Source organism: Hyaena hyaena, unplaced genomic scaffold, assembly GCF_003009895.1.
Source record: "Hyaena hyaena isolate Hyena2069 unplaced genomic scaffold, ASM300989v1 scaffold_246, whole genome shotgun sequence".
NCBI classification, from domain to species: domain Eukaryota; kingdom Metazoa; phylum Chordata; class Mammalia; order Carnivora; family Hyaenidae; genus Hyaena; species Hyaena hyaena.
In genome coordinates, this window is record NW_024080877.1 from 445,024 (window position 1) to 468,091 (window position 23,068).

General features: G+C 39.4%; 1 protein-coding gene across 1 annotated transcript in view; it reads right to left on the bottom strand.

Annotated features, from left to right (window-relative positions):
* Positions 1 to 5,466: 5,466 nt before the first annotated feature.
* The window catches only part of LYPD6 (LY6/PLAUR domain containing 6), a 125,573-nt gene continuing 107,971 nt past the window's right edge, over positions 5,467 to 23,068 (bottom strand). The window contains exons 4-5 of the mRNA XM_039244560.1: positions 10,645 to 10,775; positions 5,467 to 8,428 (exon numbers count right to left, since the gene is read on the bottom strand). Coding sequence (XP_039100491.1) covers positions 8,261 to 8,428; positions 10,645 to 10,775 — 299 coding nt within the window. The 3' untranslated portion in view covers positions 5,467 to 8,260. The remainder of the gene's footprint in view (positions 8,429 to 10,644; positions 10,776 to 23,068) is intronic.

A 23,068-nucleotide genomic window follows, 5' to 3' on the forward strand; every position in this document is an offset into this window, starting at 1 on the left:
CATAATGATGAAGGAGTCAATCTAACAAGAGGATATGACTTTTGTAAATACTCAACATAAAGCACCTAAATATATAAAGCAAATATTAATAGATCTAAAGAGACAAATATACAGCAATAGAGTAATAGTATGGGACTTCAATCTACTCCACTTACATCAATGGATAGGTTATTCAGACAGAAAATCAATAAGGAAACATTGGCCTTAAACAACATATTAGACCAGATGGACTTAACAGATATATCCAGAACATTCCATCCAAAAGCAGTGGAATACACATTCTTCTCAAGTGCACAAGGAACATTCTCCAGGATATATCATGTGTTAGGTTACAAAGAAAATCTTAATAGATTAAGAAGATTGAAACTATATCAAGTATTTTTTCCAACTAGAGTGGTTTGAAGCTAGAAATCAATTACAAGAAGAAACCTTGAAAAGCCACAAAAATGTAGAGATTAAACAACCACATGCTACTGGGCAACCAATGTGTCAAAGAATCACAAGAGAAATCAAAAATACCTTAAGACAAATTAAAATGGAAATACAACATATTAAAATTTATGGGATGTAGAAAATCAGTTTGAAGAGGGATACTCACAGAAATAAATGCCTAAGTCAAGAAACAAGGGAAAAAAAAAAAAAAAAAAAAAACACCTTACCGTATTGTTCCTCAAGGGGCTAGAAAAAGAAAAACCAAACCAAACCAAAACAAAAGAAGCCAAAGTCAGTAAAAGAAAGGACATAACAAAGATCAATGAGAAATGCATGAAGTTGAGACTAATAAAACAACAGATTAATGAAACCCAAAAGCTGTTCTTTGAAAAGATAAACAAAACTGACAAAACTTTATCTAGACTCACCAAGGAAAAAGTGAGGATTTGAATAAATGAAATTAGAAATGAAGAGAAGTTACAGCTAACATCACAAAAAATACAAAGGATCATAAGAGACTACTATAAATTGTAAACCAACAAATCTGACAATCTAGAAGAAAGAAATTACTGGAAACATACAACCTAGTGAGACTGTATTATAACTATAGAGAAAATCTGAACAGAATGATTAATAGTAAGGAGATTAAATAAAAAATCAGAAACCTATTGACAGATTCAGGACCAGATAGTTTCACTGGTGAATTCTATCAAACATTCAAAGAGGAATTGATGCCAATCCTTCTCAAACACTTACCAAAAACTGAAGAAGAAAATGCTTCCAAATTCATTTTATGAGGTCAGCCTTTCCCTGATACCAAATCCAGACCAGGACACACAAGAAGATAAACTTGCAGGCCAATTTCTCTGATGAACAAAGATGCAAAAGTCCTCAACAAAATATTTAGCAAACCAAATTCAACAATATATTAAAAGGATCACATACCATTATCGAGTGGGATTTATTCTGGGGATTCAAGGAGGGATCAACATCCACAAATATCCATTATCTTATGATATCCATCCATCAATATGATGCACCATATTAACCAAATAAACAACAAAAATCATACGATCGTCTCAAGAGATGCAGAAAAACCTTTTGAGACAATTCAACATCTATTTATGATAAAAGCTCTCAACTAAGTGTGTAGAGAGAGGACGTAATTCGATATAATGAAGGCCATATATGACAAGCTCATAGCTAAAATTATACTGGCTGGTGAGGAGCTGAAAATTTCCCCCCTAAGATCAGGAACAAGACAAGGGTGTGCACTCTCCCCATTTTTATTCAACACAATATCGGGAGTCCAGGCTAGAGCAATGAGGCAAGATAAAGAAATAAAAGGCATCCAAATTGGTAAAGAAGTAAAACTGTCACTATTTGTAGATGACATAATACTCTATGGAAAACCCTGAAGACTCCATCAAAAAACTATTAGAACTAATAAGACAATTTAATAAAATTGCAGGATACAAAATCAATGTACAAAAATGTGTTACATTTCTTTTTTTAAATTTTTTAAATGTTTTATTTTTATTTTTGAGAGAGAGAGAGACAGTGTGTACAGGGGAGGGTCAGAGAGAGAGGGAGACAGAATCGAAAGACAGGCCCCAGGCTCTGAGTGAGCTGTCAGCACAGAGCCCGACATGGGGTTCGACCCACAAACTGTGAGATCATGACCTGAGCCGAAGTCGGATGCTTAACCACCTGAGCCACCGAGGCACCCCATCTTTTTAAAAAAATTTTTTAAAGTTTATTTATCTATTCTGAGAGAGAGCATGAGCAGGGGAGAGACAGAGAGAGGAGGATAGAGAGAATCCCAGGCAGGCTCTGCTCTGTCAGCACAGAGTCTGAGATGGGGTTTGATCCCACAAACCATGAGATCATGACCTGAGCTGAAATCAAGAGTTGGATGCTTAACCAACAGGCACCCTGTTACACTTCTATACACTAATAATGAACTATCAGAAAGAGAAATTAAGAAAACAATCCCACTTACAATTGCATCAAAAAGAATAAAATACCTAGGAATGAACTTAATCAAGGAGGTAAAAGACATATACACAGAAAACTATAAGACATAAAAAAAAGACAAAAGAAAACTACAAGACTACAAGACATTAATAAAAGACATTGAAGACTCAAAAAAGAAAGATATTCTGTGCTCATAAATTGGAAAAATTAACACTGTTGAAATATCTATACTGCCCAAAGCAATCTGGAGATTCAGTGCAATCTCTATCAAAATTCCAATGACATTTTTTGTAGAAATAGAACAAACAGTCCTAAAATTTGTATGGAACTATAAAAGACCTTGAATAGCAAAAGCAGTTTTGAGAAAGAAAACAAAGCTGGAGACATCATGCCCTCTGATTTCAAAGCTATAGTAATCAAAATGGTGTAGGTTAGGCATAAAAATAAACACATAAATCAATGGAACAGAACAGAGAGCCCAGAAATAAATGCATGTTTATATGGTCAGTTAATCTACAAGAAAGGAGGCAAGAATATACAATGGAGAATAGATAAGCTCTTCAATTAATGGTGCTGGGAAAACTGGGCAGCTACATGCAAAAGAATAGAGCTAGAGCATAGTCTCACTCCATATACAAAAATAAACTCAAAATGGATTAAAGAACTAAATGTAAGACTCTAAACCATACAACTCCTAAAAGAAAACATAGGCAACAAACCGTTGGACATCAATCTGAGCAATAAATTTTTGGAACCATCTCTTCAGGCAAGAGCAACAAAAGCAAAAATAAACAGTTGGGACTACACCAAGCCAAGAAGTGTCTGCACAGTGCAGAAAGCCATCAACATGTGAAAAGGCAACCTACAGAATGGGAGAAGATATTTGCCAACGGTATTTCCATTAATGGGTGTTAATATCTAAAATGTATAAAGAATTTATACAACTTGACACCAAAAAAATCGGTCTGATTAAAAATTGGGTATGGGATGGGTATGGGGGGAGGGGAAGGGGGGTGATGGGCATGGAGGAGGGCACTTGTGGGGATGAGTACTGGGTGTTGTATGGAAACCAGCTTGACAATAAACTATTAAAAAAGGAAAAAAAAGTTGGTATGGGACCTGAATAGACATTTTTATATAAAAAATATACAGATGACCAACAGACACATGAATAGATGCTCAACGCCATTAATCATCAGGGAAATGGAAATCAAAACTACAACGAGATACTAACTAGGCAGCCCTCAGAATGGCTAGTATAAAAAAGACAAGATATAACACATGTTGGCGAGGATATAGAGAAAAGCCCAAAACTTGTGCACTGGGTGTGAATAGAAATTGGCACAGCCACCATGGAAAACAGTATGGAGGTGCCTGAAAAAAGTAAAAGTACAACTACGATATGGCCCAGCAATTGCACTGCTGGGTATTTACCCCAAAAAAATAAAAATACTAACTCCAAAAGATTTATGTGCCCCCTGCCATGATAATTGAAGCCTTATTTATAAATAGCTAAAATATGGAAACAACCTCAGTGTCTATTAGTGCATAATTGGATAAAGAAGATTTATATATATATTTAAACATATATTCAAATGTGTACTTGAATAGATAATAAATATATTATAAATAAATATATAAACATAAATATAAATATATAATAAACATATATTTATTCAAATATATATTTAAATACATATAATGAGGTATTATTCACCCACTGAAAAATAAGGACCCCCATAAAAATTGTTGCTATGTGTGACAACATGAAAGGAACTTGAGGGCATTATGCTAAGGGAAATGTCAGAGAAAGACAAATACCAGATGATTTCACTTATATGTCGAATCTGAAAAACACACAAGCTCCTAGATACAGAGAATATCTTGGTGGTTGCCAAAGGTGGAGAGGCAGGGAAGAAATGGGTGAAGGAGGTCAAGAGGTCAAGCTTCTAGTTACAAAAAAGAAAGTCATGGGATTGTACAGCATAGTGAATATAGTTAATAATACTGTACTGCATATTTGAAACATGCTAAGAGAGTAAATCTTAAAGGTTCTTATCAGAAGAAAAAAACATAACTATGTAAGGTGACAGATATTAACTAGAATTATGGGGGCCATTGCACAATGTATACAAATGTCAAATCATTATGTTGCACACATGAAAATAATAAAATGATATATGTCAACATCCCTCAATTTAAAAAATATAAATAGAATAGAGACCACAAACTGAAGATTTTCAAGACCACTTTCAATATCTATGATTTTACTAAGAAAAATTAAATAACTTCACTGTATAGATAAACATTTATACTATTCAAATGTTTGTTTCTTACTGGAGAGGAAACTATCAAGGGAAAGTGCTTTCAACTGGATCATCACTAACAGAACAGAATGAGATTTAAAAATTAAGAGTTAATGGGGTAGTATTTACACACATGCGCGTGTGCACACACACACACATACACACACACACTTTTACTTTTCCTGATTTAACAAATGCTCTAGGGAAATTGGAGACCTGATTAAAAAGTCTGGTAATCTTTCCCTCTTTGATTTTCTATAGTACTTACTGTCTACATGAATCATTTGGCATGAGTGAATTGTCTTGTATCTTTTTTTAAAAAATTTTTTAATGTTTTATTTATTTCTGAGAGAGACAGAGAGACAGAGCGTGAGCAGGGGAGGGTCAGAGAGAGAGAGGGAGATACAGAATCTGAAACAGGCACCAGGCTCTGAGCTGGCTGTCAGCACAGAGCCCAAAGCGGGTCCCGAAGTGGGTCCTGAACCCACTAACCGTGAGATCATGACCTGAGCTGAAGTCAGATGCTCAACCGACTGAGCCACCCAGGCTACCCTGTCTTGTATCTTTTCATGCGTGTATTTGTTGTCTGTACAACAAGAAAATGAGCTCTTGGAAGGAAGTTCCCTGTGATCCTAAGCTCTATGACTCATACATAACCCGAGTGCTTTAGTCACTGATTGACACATACATTTGCAGGGAGGAGCCTGATGAGATACACTTAAAACCTTTATTCATTGATTTACAAAATGTACAATATTTACAAAATTTAGGCATTGATCCCATATTGACATGAATGCTATGAGGAGTCTGAAAATAAATAAGTGGCACATAGGTTAATGTACACATCATGGCTGTTTGCACTTTAAGCCATCACCAACGGTGGGATTTAATGGAAAGTTCAATGTGGTAGAAAAGTCAGATGGATGACCAGTCCTGGGCCTTCCGCATGAATGGCCCTTCCTTGGCTTCTTGAGGCTGGGGATGGCAAGCAAACCACTTTCTTTCGAGAGAATGAAATGCCAGCCATTCTGACAGGCACACGAGGTACACGTAGTCAAATCTGTGTAGAGTTTGCAGTGATCCCCCGGGTGGCAGATGAGTTCACATCACTGTGGACCTGGTCCCTACACACCAGACAGGGAGACTCTGGAGTGGTCGCTTTCTCATTAAGAACCAGCATTTGGACTTAGTCTCTTATTCAAATTGCATGCAGTGTTTGGCAGGTATCAGTGGAGAGTGGCCATGCACAAAAATGGTACTTGTAGGTATGTACAACATCAAGTGTTCACTATCTTAAAGCATTTGTAGCAATTATAGCAATTAACCTGTTACTTCTTTTAGCAAGAGGAATGAACTAGGAAGCTGTACCTCCACCCCTTAAGGAAAAAACACCATCTAGGGGACCCACACAAGTGGCATCCTGCCAAGACAGGACTAGACAAACTCCACATGATCAGATGGACAGATCCCCATGGTCAGGTCTGAAAGGTTTCCTCGTGGTGGTAATTCCATCTTCCCTGCACTCTTCAATCCCACCTCAACTTATATAACTTAAATTGGGAGGAAAGGCTTCATATTTTTCAGCTTATTAGAGCCTCAGTACCTTCATCTGTAAAGTGAAAATACTAGTAATTTTCCTTTCAGGGTTCTTGCAGGTTTTATATGACTTAATACATATATATACATATATGTGTGTATATATATAAAGTGCTTAGCATAGTGCCTGCCACATAAGAGGTGCTTAGTAAATATCTTGCTTTCTCTCCCCCTACTTTTCTCACCCCAGTTATAAGCAAAGTATTGATAAGCTACCAAACTGATTTAAGGCCATTTGATGCAATTTAGATTACTTTGTATCAGAGTTACCATTGTCAGTTCATATTTGGTAATTCCTGAGGGGGTCCCATTTTATGAGCTACAGACAATTTCCTGTGCAGGGCAGACGGGCCCTGACAATACTCTCCTGTTTATCAGCAATGGTTCCACCAAATTTCATGAAAATATGCCCCGTAACCCTGCAGAGAAATGCACACCAGTGACCGTCACCACCCGAACATTTCTGGGACAGCACCACTGAGGAAACAATGGGCGAAACCCTTGAGGCCAACACATTACTCTTGCTCAAACATAAGTTAATATTTTTCAACACTGGTGCAAGTATTATAGATAACCTTCAACAAACACGTATTACAAGCTCTGCCACTGTTGAAAAATAAGTATTCTAATTTGGTCATTTTGTGCAGATAAAATGCAATAAAGAATATTTTACAATATGTTTTAGTTTCTAGTTACCCCATACAAAAATAAATATTGTACAAATGATTTACAAGGAAGAAGGAAAAGTTGCAACTCGGGCCAAAAAATACAGGAAGGATGGCAAAAATTTTACCATCTACTTCTAAAGCAATCACCTGAAAGAAAAACTCCCCCTGGGTCTCCTTACTAGTCTCACCATCACCCGACTCGCCCATCTCCTTCTCATCCCAGGATATTATATCTTCTGTCCCTATGAGTCTTGAGATGATGTAGTGCAGAACCTCCTCCCTAAAGTCACTGAGGATTTGAAAGAGGAAGAACCCGAGGGCTCTCTGGAAGTATGAAGTGCAGATGGACAGTCTGGCTAAGCTACTGACTAGGCCCTCACGGTGAACTCAGGTCAACTGCACACATTTTGTTCCTTTCATTCTGAAATCCTCTCTCTCCCTAGATTAGCTATGCCTGAATAGACTCCATGACTGGAGAAAACTCCATCCTGCTTTGGGACTCTTTGGATACCCTTTGGCCCAGGTAGAATCCAGGATCTCATGGAGCACAATGAGGTGCCAAATCAAGGCCAGCCTCACCAATTATAATGCAAGGATATGCAAGCTACTTTATGGATAATAGTTCCATTAAGTTGGGAAAAATCCAGCTAGCCCTCCCCCTATACAACAAACTTATGATTGCCTTTTATTTTCCACAGAGAGCAGAGGGAATAGGATTCCCACCACTGGGAGAAAAATGTTGGGAAAATTAAATTGGACAACTGCATATTACTTTTTCAGGGACTCAGTCAGAATCTCCAAGGAAACAGTCTGCTCATTTTGGAATAAAAGTTTTAAAATTCTAAAGCTATAAATAAAGTCATATCTAAACCAGTGGGCTTTACCTTTTTCCTGAAGCACACCTATCTATGCATGTCCACATAACATATCATCTCACATCTCCAGGATCCCAGGTGCTTGCTGGGCTCATGCACGTATTCCAAATAAAGAAACTGAGACTTCAATAAACACAGAACTATTTCCTGGAGCGAAAAGAAACGTTCGTGGTATATGACTCAGGGCCTATGTTGGGGTCAGGCTGGCTTTGTTGAGGTCTTGGACTTGAAATGACTACACTGACACAATGCTTGCTGCTCATGGTAAACGGTGATGCTTGGCTATGAAGACATCTTTGAGTGTCGTGGTTTCCCATGTGTAACTTTGTCAAGCCAATGACTCATGCATGACTATGGACCATGGAGATCCCCATGGATTGCTACTATACATGGCATCTTTGAGCTGCTATAATGTGAGTCCCAACCACACCCACAAGCAGGATATGATCACTGACATGCAGTGCGGGTGCCCATTTGTCTGATTTATGGGTGACGTTGTGGCAAATGTGGCATCAGTTTCATTTCGGGGGAGTGGCAAGTTACAGATATTTCCTTCACAACAGGAAGTGCAGACCTGAAAGAAAGGAAGAGAAATAGAAGGGTGATGAGAAGCTGGCAGATCTTGGAAGGAGGCAGGAATTTTGGAAGGAACTGTCTCCCTCACAGTAAGACTGAAATGAAAATGACCCGTTCTGCAAAAGAGGCACCACACCTGCATCTAAGGAAGTAGAAGGAGATTTCATCTGAAAGCAATGTGGACAAAATGAAACCCCCTGGAATAAGCTTCAAGGAACATGAGTACTGCTTTTGACATCCCACCATGTGCTTATTACATGGTTCTACAACCTTAGGTCTCAGCTTTTCCGTCTGAGTAATGGAAACACCCTACATCTCATAACACCCTATAACACCTATAACACCCTACATCTCATAAAACCTCTTTCTGACCACTTGGGGGAAGCTGCAGAGGGTACCCACAGAGTTTACCCACAGAGGGTAAACTTTCACTTGCCAAATTTTCACAGCATAAGTGATGTGGAAACAACCTGACTTAAACCAAACTATTTGCTTTCATTAGAACTGTCTACATAATTATCACCATTCTTGTGGGTGAGTTAAAGTTTGAAGGGTTTGCATTAATGCAATTACTCCTGCTTTATACTACTTGATTCATGGGCCATAAGAATGAAAGAAATCTAAAGGACTGTGGACAGAAATTATTTGGGGCCACAGCTACACAAAGCACAGATTAGCAGCTTCCACATCACTTGCAGCCTATTAGAAATGCAGAATCTCAGGGCGCCTGGATGGCTAAGTTGGTTAAACATCAGACTTTGGCTCGGATCATGATCTCACAGTTTGTGAGTTTGAGCCCCACATCAGGCTCTGTGCTGACAGCTCAGAGCCTGAAGCCTGCTTCGGATTCTGTGTCTCCCTCTCTCTCTACCCTTCCCCTGCTTGAAATCTTTGTGTGTCTCTCTCTCAAAAATAAATAAACATAAAAAAAAAAGAAATGCAGAATCTCAAACCTCACCCCAAATTTAGCAAATCAGCATCTGCATTTTAACAAGATCCTCAAGTCGCCCATATGCACAATAATATCTGAAAAAGCTGTCTGATGGTAAATGTCCTATTCAGTCATTATCCTGCAGGGATTTGAGTCTGGTCACAGTCGACATGGGCTATAATGCTGAGGAGAGAAACTGAAGGTCAGAAGTGAGTTTGAATTCTGTCAGACAGAATTACCAGCTGTGTGACCTTTGCACATGATGTCACTTCTCTGATATTTAACTTGATTCATGGTAAAGTAGTCACAATAATGCCTGAGAGCCTAGTGTGCTTGGAGTAGGGTGAGGGGTAGGTAAAACCCTTGAATTTAGCTTTTATATTTCAAACCAGGATCAGGTTGATAGATTATATTTTAAAATTTAATTTTTAGCGCATTCCACGAGCTGCTAGAAAATTAGGTGTCTTCTTGAAGGCCCTACTAAACTGTGCTGTTCCAGGGTATTGAGAATAGAAGTTGCTTCTGACCACCAGGAAGGCAGCCTGAGGGGGAGAAGTGAGCCAACTCCAAATATAGGCCCAGGCCTGCCTGGGAGACAAGATTGTATGTGGAGCCAGCTCTGAACCACCAGCAGGAGAGTCAGTCAGGGGCATTCTCCACTCCAGTCACAAGTCAGGCTGCCTTTCTCTGGTTCTTTACATTTTCCTTCAGGGCTGCACTTGAAGTTCACTTTATACTGAGTGCTTCTATGGAAGCACCAGACGGAGTTTAAGGGGGAGCCAACCCACAAGGAGATGGTTTTCTGATCACCTACTCAAATGATTCAGGAGCCAATGGATACCTTCCCCAAATCAGCATTCCAGTAAAGACATGAGCCTTACAGATAATTATTGATGCTAAACTGTCGTGGCCATTCAGCTGAATGAACTATTGGTACACCTGCAAAGTTTTACCATGAGGACATAACTGATCCCTCGTTCCTCTTCCTTCCAGTGGCTTTACTACTTTCTTTCGAGTAAAGAAGGGGATTACAGTGACTTCTAATACCCTCTCGGTGTTGTGTTTACATTGTTTATACTGGGTTTCCTATGCTCTGGTATAAATTCTTATTCTGTTAGAGCAAACAGGAAAGAAGGAGAATCTTCTCAGCATGATATCTTTCTCAGAATGGTATAAAGAATCTTCTCAAAAGCCAGGCCACGCCAGAGAGTGGGAACTGGCTTGTGAGCTTGGGCTCGCATCTGTAACTCTGCTGTACCAGTCACTTGCTTTGTTGCCCAGACCTTGTGGCCTTCATGCTCAGAATCTCTGCAGCCAGTGGACAAGCACTCTTCCAGGGGAACGCAGCGTTTGGTGACAGAGATGCTGTTTCCTGTGACTTCCATTGTATGCTGAGTGTAGCAGTATCTGGTCTCTGTCAACAGAGAAAATATGTTTCAGTTGAGGTGGGAAATGTTAGCCCGACCTGCCTGGAAGGGAAACAACAGAAGGGTCAACGTTATACGTCCTGAAGAGATTTAACAGCACATGAGATGTACACTGTGTGGAGTTTATGTCCAATCCCAAAGATGTCCTTGGAGAGATGCACTTCGCCATGGAAGGAAGAGAGCCTTCTGAAGAATATTGGTCTTGTGGCCCATCGTCATCCCCATAAACCAAGATACAGCGGTATGACTCTCTGTCTTTCAACAAATTTTTTCCACTGTATTGATTTTTATTTTTATGGGAGGAGAGGTCAGGAGGATGATAAGGATATGAGAATCAGCAGTTTGGGGGAAGATAAAAAGGGTTTAAAAAAAAGAAGTTAGGTAGGTAACAATGGTCTTCAAGGAGTTAAAAGACTAGAGCAGAGGCACATGTGTGTATGTTTTGGAAACAGCTATTCCCCAGTAAGGGCTGAATAATTAAAAATAGATTCATTTTATCTTGAGAAAATGGTTTCATCCAAAAGAAAGAACTTCTTGACAATGAGCTTAGTTAGATCCTGGGATTTATTACAGAAGAAAACTAACCCAACAATGAAAGTGTTCCGAAACGGAGGCACATCATTTCTCCCTAGTATGATTTCAGCATCTTCTAAAATGGCAGATGAAGACCAACTGTGATGTAAGTTTCTAGACATCCCTCCAGGTCTTAGGAATCCAAAAACTTAAGATTTCTTCCAAACTACCATGGAGAATTTTTCTCTTTCAAATTTAAAGACTAAAGAAAAATGGCTTTGTCAAAGTAATTCTTTAAGGCCTCTAGGCAGTGTTCAGCTTTCTAAGCCTGGGATTTAGGAGAATGTTACTGCTCCGCTTTCAGAATGAAAAAGAAAATGAATAATTCTTAAGAAATGTCATTGAGCTGTTTTTCATCCATATCTTGGACTCAACTTTGCATGCTTTATACATTTTGGATATTTAGTGGCTAATATGGAATTATGACCTTCTGTGATATTATTTATTAGGCAATAAAAAATTCCCCCCATCAGATTCTGTCACAGTTTTGGCAGCTTTTAACCAAAGTACTAATGTCCAAAGAAGAAAGCTTGAGAATTTTAGGCGCTGGGAATGAGCTAATACAGACCACACTGACACATCTGGAGAGTCATGAAAATCCAGGGGTTTTAATAATCATCCTAACACCTCCCACCTGACAGGAAACTGAGTGATCTCTGATTGAGTCTCACTAAGGATGGAGATTTTCTTAATGGTTACACTACTGGGGTGGGGGGCTGTATCTGGACTGAGACTGGTCAATGCCTTCCCTGAAATGCTGTTCCCACACTGTACCCTAACCAGAATTTTATTGTTGAGAATCAGGTCAAGGAAGTCCTAGCCAGCTTGGGGTCCTAGAGAGCTCTTTGGGAGTGGAGTAAGTACAGCCACCCTATGAGCTCACGGGAAAAGTTGACAATTTTGCACCTGGCAATGATTCTCCTAAAGCTTTTTTTTTTTTTTTTTTTAATATTTTAGAATTGGAGTGATTGTTTTTCTTATGGAGAGCAGGTGGTAGTTCTCCTCTGATTTAAAAAAAAATTTTTTTTAAGCCTGTGACAGGTTTTAACAAATGGACCCAGTGGTCTGAGGGATTTACCACATTTCCCAAAGAGGACTCGTCTATTTCTTTGGTATCAGACTTGGACATTTATGGCCATGACAGATACCCCTTTCCCAGTGCAACCCACCTTGAGATGTTCAAAAAAGCAATAAAGACCAGACTGTTCTTATCTCCTGTCTCCTCTTCATACAGACAACCAGGAGCAGATGCCAGATGTAAATTTGAGCAAATAAGATCATCCATTTATGGAATAGGTAAATCATTATTTGGTTTCAGTTTTGGAAATTGGATTTGTCTCCCAAGTATTAAATTCTCTTGTCTTCAGTAAGCTTTGAGTAGCAATTGGTGAGCTAGATAGAACTATGTTTTGTTCTTACTTTTATGCCCATAACAAACTCTCTTTTATTAATTGCAAATTTATTCCACTGCAGAGATAACAACTAATGAGGAAGATATATATGCCAAAGTGCAGTACCCAATAAGCCCACTCTTTCCATCCTGGGGGCGGTGGGGGGAACAAAAATGATCAGTGTTAAGGCTGGATAAAAAATTGTCTTGCACTCACCATATCTGACCCTCAAAACAAAGATATTTTGAGAACACCTCATTACTTCCAGCAGCAACCTCAGATCTGAACTGTCAATCCGTTAGAAGTATCCATCCCACTTCTATCTTACAAAACCTCTGGGTGAGTTATGAAACGTTAATGTAAAACAAGGTTCTGTAGTTAAGTAAGATTTGGAAATATTCAAACAAAGTTGAACAGGTTTCTTTAGAGCACAACTTAGGAGAGCCTTGAATGTGTATTGTGATCTCCAAGGCCAGCAGGCAGCATTTCCTAAGCAGAACTAGGTGGACCACATGTGGCTTATCACTGGGCTGTAGAATTTGATTAAAAAAAAAAAAAAAGGAGTTTCAGCCACGGAGCATTGCTCTCCATGCATTCTGAATAATCCTTGGGTTAGTAATGAGGTTATATGAGAAGCAAGCCTGCTGATAACTTCACACTAAAAGGATTTCAAAGGCTTTTATCTAAAAGATAAAAGACGGATTTGAATTTCTACCAGGTTAGTTTCGGCCTCTAAAATCTCATATTCTGCAACAGCATGGTATTCCCAGAGGTTGTGAAACAAAAGTATTTTTCTGGAAGACTCACAGGCATGCAACTGAAAGCAGAACTCATTAACAGAGCTTAATCAACTATTGGATAACACAAAACTTATAATTTTCATGAAATACACATATATACACACACACAAATTCTATAACCTAGTTCTGAAATTTAAAAAAAAGTTCAAAGCTAAAATGCAAATTTCCACTTACCCACCAATATGCAGTTTCCCATAATAGAAACTGGATTTCAGCAAAATATACATTAAAAGATTTGAATTAAAAATGACCAATTCTCTGGTAAAAGGCCTTCTTGCCACTCAGTTATTCCCTGTGGCTCCACTAGTTGTGGTTGCTTTGTAAACATACATAATGATTGAAGTGATGCTAGAGAACAATTCACCATGTGCAAGGAAACTAATGGGAGGAAAATAACTGTAATTATAATATTACATAGTATATTGAAAAAATGAAAGTCCAGTGGCACCTGGCGGCATACGCTCAGCTTGATTCCTTACCGTGTCCTCAGTCTTTCACATCCAGCTATTTCCAGGTCCTCCTCTATAATGACTTTGCCTAAGTGTCCAACTGGATGTCCTGCTCCCATGTCTGACCCCAAAGGATTTTGTTGCAGTTCTCGGGCTCTACTATGTATAATGTCCTCTGCGTAATTCCCCTGGGCTTCAGAGTTTTGTCTTCTAGATTTTCTCCTGCATCTCTGGACTCTTCTCTTCCAATACTTTCCCTAACCTGAATGTTGATATTCTCCCATGATCTGTTCTTGAGCCTCCTCTCTTCTCACTGAAGTGCTCTCATCCAACCTCCAAAGTTGTCTTCAGTCTGATTCTCTCTCCCAAACTATAGAACTGAATCTCCAGCTATCTCCTGGACATTGCAAGCAGCAGCAGCTCAGGCCTCATGTATCTCAAATAAATCCTATCCCCCTCCACCATCTGTGTATCTTCCAGTGTTTTTATCTCAGGAAGGGACATCCTGAGTCCTGAGATGTGGTGCCTCCATCTCAGACTAGGAAATTCAGAATCTGCTCAGACTTCTCTTCCCAAGCCAGATGTCTTCAATTTCCCTGAAATGTCTCCATTATCCTAATCTTTCTGTTCCATTTTCCATTTTCCCAGTGCTAGACCTCATCATTTCCTGTCATCTTTTCTCTGACCTCTCTCCTTCCTAATGCAGGTGCCAGACAGCCACCAGATGTAATTGATGAAACCAAGGTCAGATCATGCTACTCACTGTCTATGAGAGCCTGAGTGAACCTTAGCTGTCAAGGAGCCCTGGTTGAATACTGCTTTGTTTATTTGGCCTACTGGAGTGGTCAGCAGGTGGTCTGTTACTCTCTTCTCCTGAAGCTGTATGCCAAGAATGTAGGAGTAGGGGTGCCTGGATGGCTCATTTGGTTGAGCGTTAGACTTTGGCTCAGGTCATGATCTCATGTACTGTTTGTGAGTTTGAGTCCAACATTGGGCTCTCTGCTGTCAGCACAGAGCCCACTTCAGATCCTCTGTCTCCCTCTCTCCCTATCCCTCCCCTGCTCACAAGCACACTCTCTCTCTCGCTCTCTCTCTCTTAAAAAAAATAAAAAGGATATAGGAGTAACTTCACTTCCTTACTAGAAGCATCAATTACATTCATATCTCAGAGGTTGGCATTTGAAAGTCAGAACTTATTACCATTCAACATTACCTTTGCTTGATCTAGTCTTCAGACTACCTCATGATTGCCTACTGAATACCGTGAGACACCATGTTGTATTTTTTGACCATTCTTTACAACAAAAAAGTTTCCCCCTATCTTCTGCTCCTGGAAACCTGTTCTTCAAGGTTCAGTATAAATGTGTTAAATTCTGGGAACCCTTCCTTGATTTTTCTCCCAACCAGGTTCACAGCTTTTCTTAGCTTCCTCATTTGGTATGTCTGGCTTGCCTTCTAGATCAGTATTTCTCAACAATAGCACACTTGATATATATATATATACACATAAAATATATATCTGATATATATATATATTTACTGGTTGCTTTTTTTAATTAAACTTTTTATTTTAGATATTAATTCACATGAGTTTGTAAGAAATAATATATAAGGTCTCATGTACCCTTTACCCAGTTTTCCCCAAATGGCAACATATTGTAAAACTATAGTATCGTATCACAATTAGGATATTGATATTGATGCAGTCAAGATACAGGACATTTCTACCTCCACAAGGATCACTCATGTCCACTCTTTATTCTCACATCCTCATCCCACCTCTCCCCATTGCTTCCTTAATCCTTCACAGCCACTAATCTGTGTTCCATTTCTATAATTTTGTCATGTTAAGAATATGATATAAATGGGCTCATACAGTATATAAACTTTGGGATTAGGCATTTTCACTCAGCCTTGTTCACTTGAGAGTTATCCTGATTATTGTATCAACAGTTTGTTAAGTTTTAATCCTGAGTAGTATTCCATGCTGTGGATGTACCAAGGTTGGATTAACCATTCACCCACTGAAAGGATATCTAGGTTAGGGATATTATTAATAAAACTGCTGTCAACACTTGTATGAACATAGTATCAACACTTTAGTATGAACATAGGTTTTCATTTCTCTGGGATAAATGCTCAGAAGTGGAATTACTAGGTTATATGGTAGGTGCCTCTTGAATTGTTTAAGAAACTGCCATACTGGGGCGCCTGGGTGGCTCAGTTGGTTGAGCGTCCGACTTCGGTTCAGGTCATGATCAGTTTGTGGGTTCGAGCCTGGCATCGGGCTCTGTGCTGACAGCTAGCTCAGAGCCTGGAGCCTGCTTCAGATTCTGCGCCTCCCTCTCTCTCAGACCCTCCCCTGCTACACTCTCTCTCTCTCTCAGAAATAAAAACATTAAAAAAAAAAAAAAAGGAAAAGAAACTGCCACACTGTCTTCAAGAGTAGCTGTACTACTTTATACTCCCACCCACAATATATGTGTGATCTAGTTTTTCCTAATTCTTCTTGCATTTGATGGTGTTGCTATTTTTTTAATTTTAGACATTCTGATAGATGTATAGTGATATCTCATGTTTTTAATTTGCATTTTCTGAATGGCTAATGATGTTAAATATATGTTTATTTGCCATCTGTTTATTTTCCTTGGTGAAATATCTGTTCATATTTTTTTTGTCTTTTTCTTATTTGTTTTACTGTTGTGTTTTGAGAATTCTTTATACATTTTAGGTACTAGTCCTTTGTCAGATATTCGATTAGCAAATATTTTATGTCAGTTTGTTGTTGGTCTTTTCAGCCTCTTAACAGAGTCTTATGTAGAGCAAAAGTTTTTAATTTTTATAAAGTCCAATTTACCAATTTTTCCTTTTATGGACCATGCTTTTTATATCAAGTCCAAGAATATTTTGCCTAGCCTTAGGTCTCAAAGACTTTCTCCTGTGCTTTTTTTTCCTGAATGTCATATAGTTTATATTTGACATTTAAGTCTCTAATTAATTTTGAGTTAACTTTTGTAAGAAGTGTAATGCTTAGATTGAGGTTTTTTGCCCATTGATGTCCAAATGCTCTAGCACGTCTGTTGGAAAGGCTCTTTCCCCTAGTGAACCGCATTTTGTATCCCTGTGGAAAATTAAGCTGGGCATATTGTGGAGAGTCTCTTTCTGAAATCGCCATTCTGTTCCATTGATCTATGTCTCTATCCCTCTAACAATACCACAGTCCTGATTACTGAAGTCTTGAAAGAGGGTAGATTGGTTCCTCCCACTTTATTCCTTTTTCAGAACTGTTTCAGCTACTCTGGTTTCTTACCTTTCCATATAAATTGTAGAATAATCTTGTCTAGAACTACAAACAATTTTGCTAGAATTTTGATAGGAATTGTGCAAAATCGGCACATAAATTTGGACAGAACTGACATCTTTACTATGTAGAGTCTTTTAATTCCTGAACATGGTCTCTCAATTTACTTAGATTTTCTCAGAAGTCTTTCATTAATTTATAGTTTCAGCATACAAGTCCTGCATGTGTTTTGTTAGATTTACCTTGAAGTATTTAATGTTTTTGAACCATTGTAAGTGGTATATTCTTAAATTCAATGACCATGTGTTAATCGATAGTATATAGGAGTACAATTAAATTTTGTGTCTTGGGGCGCCTGGGTGGCTTAGTCGGTTAAGCGTCCGACTTTCGCTTAGGTCATGATCTCGCGGTTCGTGGGTTCAAGCCCCCCGTCGGGCTCTGTGCTGACTGCCAGCTCAGAGCCTGGAGCCTGTTTCAGTCTGTGACTCCCTCTCTCTCTGACCCTCCCCTGCTCATGCTGTCTCTCTCTCTCTCTCCTAAAATAAATAAAACATTAAAAAAAAATTTAAAAAAGAGTATACTTATAAAAAAAAATTTTGTGTCTTAATCTTAGTGTTTTGTGACTTTACTGAACTTATTAGTGCTAAGAATTTGTGTAGAAGTGTTGGGATTTTCTACATAGAAAAATGTGTCATCTGTGACATGGGATAGTTTTACTTCTTCCTTTCCAATCTGTATGCCTTTCATTTCCTTTTCTTGCCTTACTGCACTGGGTAGAACTTTTAGTATAACACTGGATATGAATGATGAAAGTGATATCCTTGCCTAGCTCTTGATCTTAACAGGGAAATATTTTGTCATTCACTATTAAGTATAATGTTTGCTATCGGTTTTTTTAAAAATAAATATTCTTTATCAAATTGAAGAAGTTTCTCTCATACTGTTTTTCTGAAAGTTGTTGATCATGAAAGGTGTTGAATTTTGCCAAATGCTTTTTCTGCTTCAGTTGGTATTAACATATGACTTTTCATCTTCAGTCTGTTATATTGTGGATTATACTAGTTGATTTTCAAATATTGAAGCAGACCCTGCATTACTGAAATAAGCTCTACTTGGTCAGGTTTATTTTTATATATTGCTAAATGTTATTTGTTAATATTATATTAAGGATATTTGTGATTGTATTCATAAGGAAAATTAGAAGGGCACCTGGGTGGCTCAGTCAGTTAAGCGTCTGACTTCGGATCAGGTCATGATCTCATAGTTCGTGGGTTCAAGCCCTGAGTCGGGCTCTGTGCTGACAGCTCAGAGCCTGGAACCTGTTTCAGATTCTGTGTTTCCCTCTCTCTCCGCCCCTCCCCCACTCATGCTCTGCCTCTCTCTGTCTCAAGAATAAATAAACTATTAAAAATTTTTTTAAAACAAGCAAAATTAGTTTTCAGGAGGTTTTGTGTGGTTTTTGTTTTGCTTTGTTGTTTTTTGGTATTATCTTAGTTTTACCTGGTTTTAGATTCAGGGTAATTCTAGATTATAGATAAACTGTGTAACATAGTATCTTAGACCAGGTGGCCTAAACAGCAGAAATCTATTTTTTCCACAGTTCTGGAGGCTAAAAGTCCACTTTAAGGTGTCAGCAGGGTTACTTTCTTCTGAGGCCTCTTTCCTTGGCTCACAGATAGGCAGCTTCTTTCTGTATCTTTTCATGGTCTTTCCACTGTGCCAGTCTGTGTCCTGATCTCCTCTTCATCACTGAACCTGAATTACTACTTTAAGGACCCTATCTTTAACTGCAATCACATTCAGAAATACTGGGGGTTAGGCTTCACATGTGAACTTCAGGGGGACATCACTGAGCCTGTAAGAGGATCTTTGGTGGTAGAGACAGCAGCTGAAAGCAGTCATGTAAGAAGCCTCTGAGCTACTGAAAATAATCCATTTCTAAATCAGGGTGCTATTTCCAAGATGATATCTTGGGTTTTGTTTTTGTCTTGTCTTTTCAAAAAAGAATATTCCATACCTGCTAAGGACAGGTGACATATTAACTTGAGGAACCTCTCTTTTAAAGCAAATCATTGAAATTCAGAAAGCTATGTGCATATAACCAGGCAAAGGCAGAAAAGGTGGTTGGGGAGGTATGTAAAAGCACTGAGGATAAACAAGATCTTAGAGAAGGGCGGTAGTTAAAATAAAAGTGATAAGACTAAAACATCAAATAGATGCTTTATATCCGAGGCAATTATGCTAATAGAAAACACCTGGGCAAAAACACTGACTTGCAGTAAGTTTAGATGATTTCAGGGTGTCAAAAGGAAACCATCTTGTTTAGGCTGATAGAATTTTTGGGTTAAAAATTACTGGAAAAGTTCTTTTTTTAAAGATTTTGAAAAAATATTTATTTTTGGGGGGGGAGAGAGGGGGAGAGAGAGAGAGAGAGAGAGAGAGAGAGAGAGAGAGAGAGAGAATGAGTGGGCGAGGGGCAGAAAAAAAGAGGAAAACAAAGAATCCAAAGCAGGCTCCAGGCTCTGAGCTGTCAGTAGAGAGCCCGACGCGGGGCTCAAACTGATGAACAGTGAGATCATGACCTGAACCAAAGTCACAGGCTTAACTGACGGAGCCACCCCAGTGCCCCTGGAAAAGTTCTAATAAAAGTGTAAACCTAGGAATTACAATGCCAGCTGAAATGAACTAGCTTGTACCTTCTTACCGAGAAACAACAGAATAAAATTAAAATAGCCAAATAAAAGTAAAGCAACAAAAATCTCTGTGAGAGCATAGGTGAGCTACCAAGGCAGATAGGATTTGAAAAGCAAGATACCAGGAAGACGAATAGCACATTGAGTTGAGCATGACATTCTATACTTGTTCTCCCCTCAAGGCACCTGCTGACTCAAAAGGTGCACACATGGAGGCGGAGAAGCCAAGCGGAAAGCCCTGTGGAGGGGCAAAGTTGCTTAGCAGAGCCTCTGTCACTCTCAGGGGAGTTGGGAGGGACAAACAGGAATTCAGAGCCAGCAGGCAGCTGGGAAGAGATGGGATATACGGAGAAGGGAGGCTGGCAGTCTCAGTGCAGAATTCTAGGGTGACAGTTCTTTACTTTCAGCATTTTAAAAATGTCATTCCATTAACTTCTAGCTTCTATCGTTTCTGTTAACACTAAGCGTTGGCAAGCTTGTGCAGCAACTGGCACTCTCAGGCACTGCCGCAGAGAGTACAAATTGGTACAGTTGTTCCGGGAACCCACTGCGCAGTAACCAGTAAGGCCAAAGCATAGCTGCCGCATGCCCAGCCGCCCCAGTGAAAGAGACCTAGGGAAATGCACATGTACGTGTACCAAAACTCATGGACAAGTGTGTTCACAACACTCAAAAACTGGAGACAATCCAAACGTCCGTTAAGAGTGGAATGGATGAATTTTAGCATATTCATGTAGTGATCTACTGTACATCTGTGAGAATACCTTTGCAGCTTACAAAAACATGGCTGAATTTCACATAGAAAATGAGAAAAAAAAAGGAATACATTCTGTGAGTCCATTTAATACACAGCTCAGTGATACTAGTCGCAATTGTGTTACCTCTGTGAGGTAGAGTGTAATGAGTGGGAGACCCTAGTGGCCTTCTGAGGTTCTGTAGCTTAACACGGGTGACAGACACACAGCTGGTGCACTTAGTGAAAATTCAATGAGCTCAGCACCTATGATCTATTCACTTTCTGGTATGTATGTTAAACTTTAAGTTAAAAATTTTTACTTAAAAATAAAAAGGAGGAAGTCTAAGGCTTCCATTTAGCAATATGACAAAATAGGTCACCTGAACACCATTTCATTACATGCAGCCAAGAGTACTGGATAATATATAGCCAATACTTTTTATAGATATACAAATGAACTCTCCTGAAAGTAAAGGAAATTCCAAAAGCCAACGCTAGGTTCTGAGTTCTCTAAACAGGATGGAGGTGAGGCTGGGAGATGTTAACAGATAAACTATAAGAAGATGAAAGGCTGGGGGTCCTCATGGGGTTTAGAGCTAGAGTAGAGACCCCGGTCGAATGGCAGAAACCTTGAAGGGCTATTTCCTAAGATTGCCTAAAAGACAAAAAAAAAAAAAAAAAAAAAAAATCCACCCTTAGGATTTCACAAAATAAACAAAAACCCAGGAATATCGCAGAAAGGTAGGACATTTTCCCATAGCAGCTGTTGTGCCCCCCTTACGAAACCTGTTGGCAGTTCTACAGCCGCTCCAAACTAATAATGAACAGAAAAAATAAATCCAAGGTCAGTCAGTAGTTAGACACAACTCATATTTTAATCTAATACTGATAATAATGCCATTTTTATTGTTAGAAAAATCTGGAGAAAACCCAGAGGAAGAAGGAAGCAGAGTGTGGCTTCATCTCTTCTCAGGTTACAGCTTTAGTTCAAGGCCTCACAAAAATAACTGAGCTCCACTGCTATGCTCCTACTATTCTGACACAAACTAGTTGCTGCACCCAGGTCGGGCCTCTCCCTGTCCATGAGGCACGCCTGGGGATCCCATCTCTGTACCTTTGCGCTGAGTGATTTCCCAGAAGACACATCTTCTTCAGCATTCTACTTCTGCTGCCTACTTATAGGGCTGTTGCCTCTTCCCAGCCCACAATGCTGTCACTGGCCACCTCAGCCCCCACAGAGCAATTGTCCCCATGAGCTCCCGCAGCACTGAAGGCCATGCTGCATTTGCACTTGCTTTTGTTCTGATATTTTTGACATTTGATACATTCAGATCTTATCTCCCCAGCTAACTGGGTGCTCCCGGAAAGAAGAAACTAGATTCCTATCTTTCATTGCATGATCCCCCGCTAAAGCCCGCCGTGGTTGTTCTGTGCCACGAAGCCTCATGAAGCCAGCATCACTTTCCATTTATCCTTACAAATGTAAGGACAAAAAGATAAAAGTGGGAAGAAAAAAGGGAAAGGGGGAAATTGTGTGAACACTGTGACACGTTCAGGTATCTGTACTTTGGAAGAAGAGATTGTGACCTTTGAAGAAAGGATCAGAAGGGATCTTCCTCTTCTCCTGAGAGGAATTCAAGCAGCGTGCTACCGGTCACCTGTTTTTCCTTTGTGACAGCAATACACTTGCACACCATCGGACTTGGACTGGGCCTCTATGAAATCTGGCGCAAAGCCTGAGAGCACCAGTTCACGACCCCACCTTGTCCTCGGCATCCTCTCTGCTAGGACAATACCGAGAAAAGCACCGCCACATTCCCTCTGAGGAGGTCTCACTCGTGGCAACGGTTTGAAAAGCTAGTCTGCCCGCTCTGTCCCTGCTGGAACCATCCCAAAGCTGATTGGCTACACCAGCAAAGCATCCTGTGTTTGTCCAGAGTCACTGTTTACAGTGGTTCTCAAATTTTGCGGCATATTAGAACTACCCGGGGAGATTTCAAAAATCCTTATGCTCAGCCATACCGCATGCTGTTTGAATATGAATCTCTGACAATGGACCCAGGCATCAGTGCCTTAAAAATGTCCCCCTTGATTTCAATGTACCATCAAGTTTGAGAAGCAGCGGTCAAACCCAGTCCATCAGCAACCTACCCAAATGTTCACTCTGCTGGGGTAATGTTAGAAAAACACTGGCTCAGTCCAAAATAAGCACAGGACTGCAGAAGGCAATGCAGACAGGACTTATCTTTGATTAGCGGGGAGGGCTGGATATCTAGCCTGTGATTAAGTCAATCTTTAGCATCTCCATGTTTTTCTCTTCCCTTGGTCTTTTGGGAC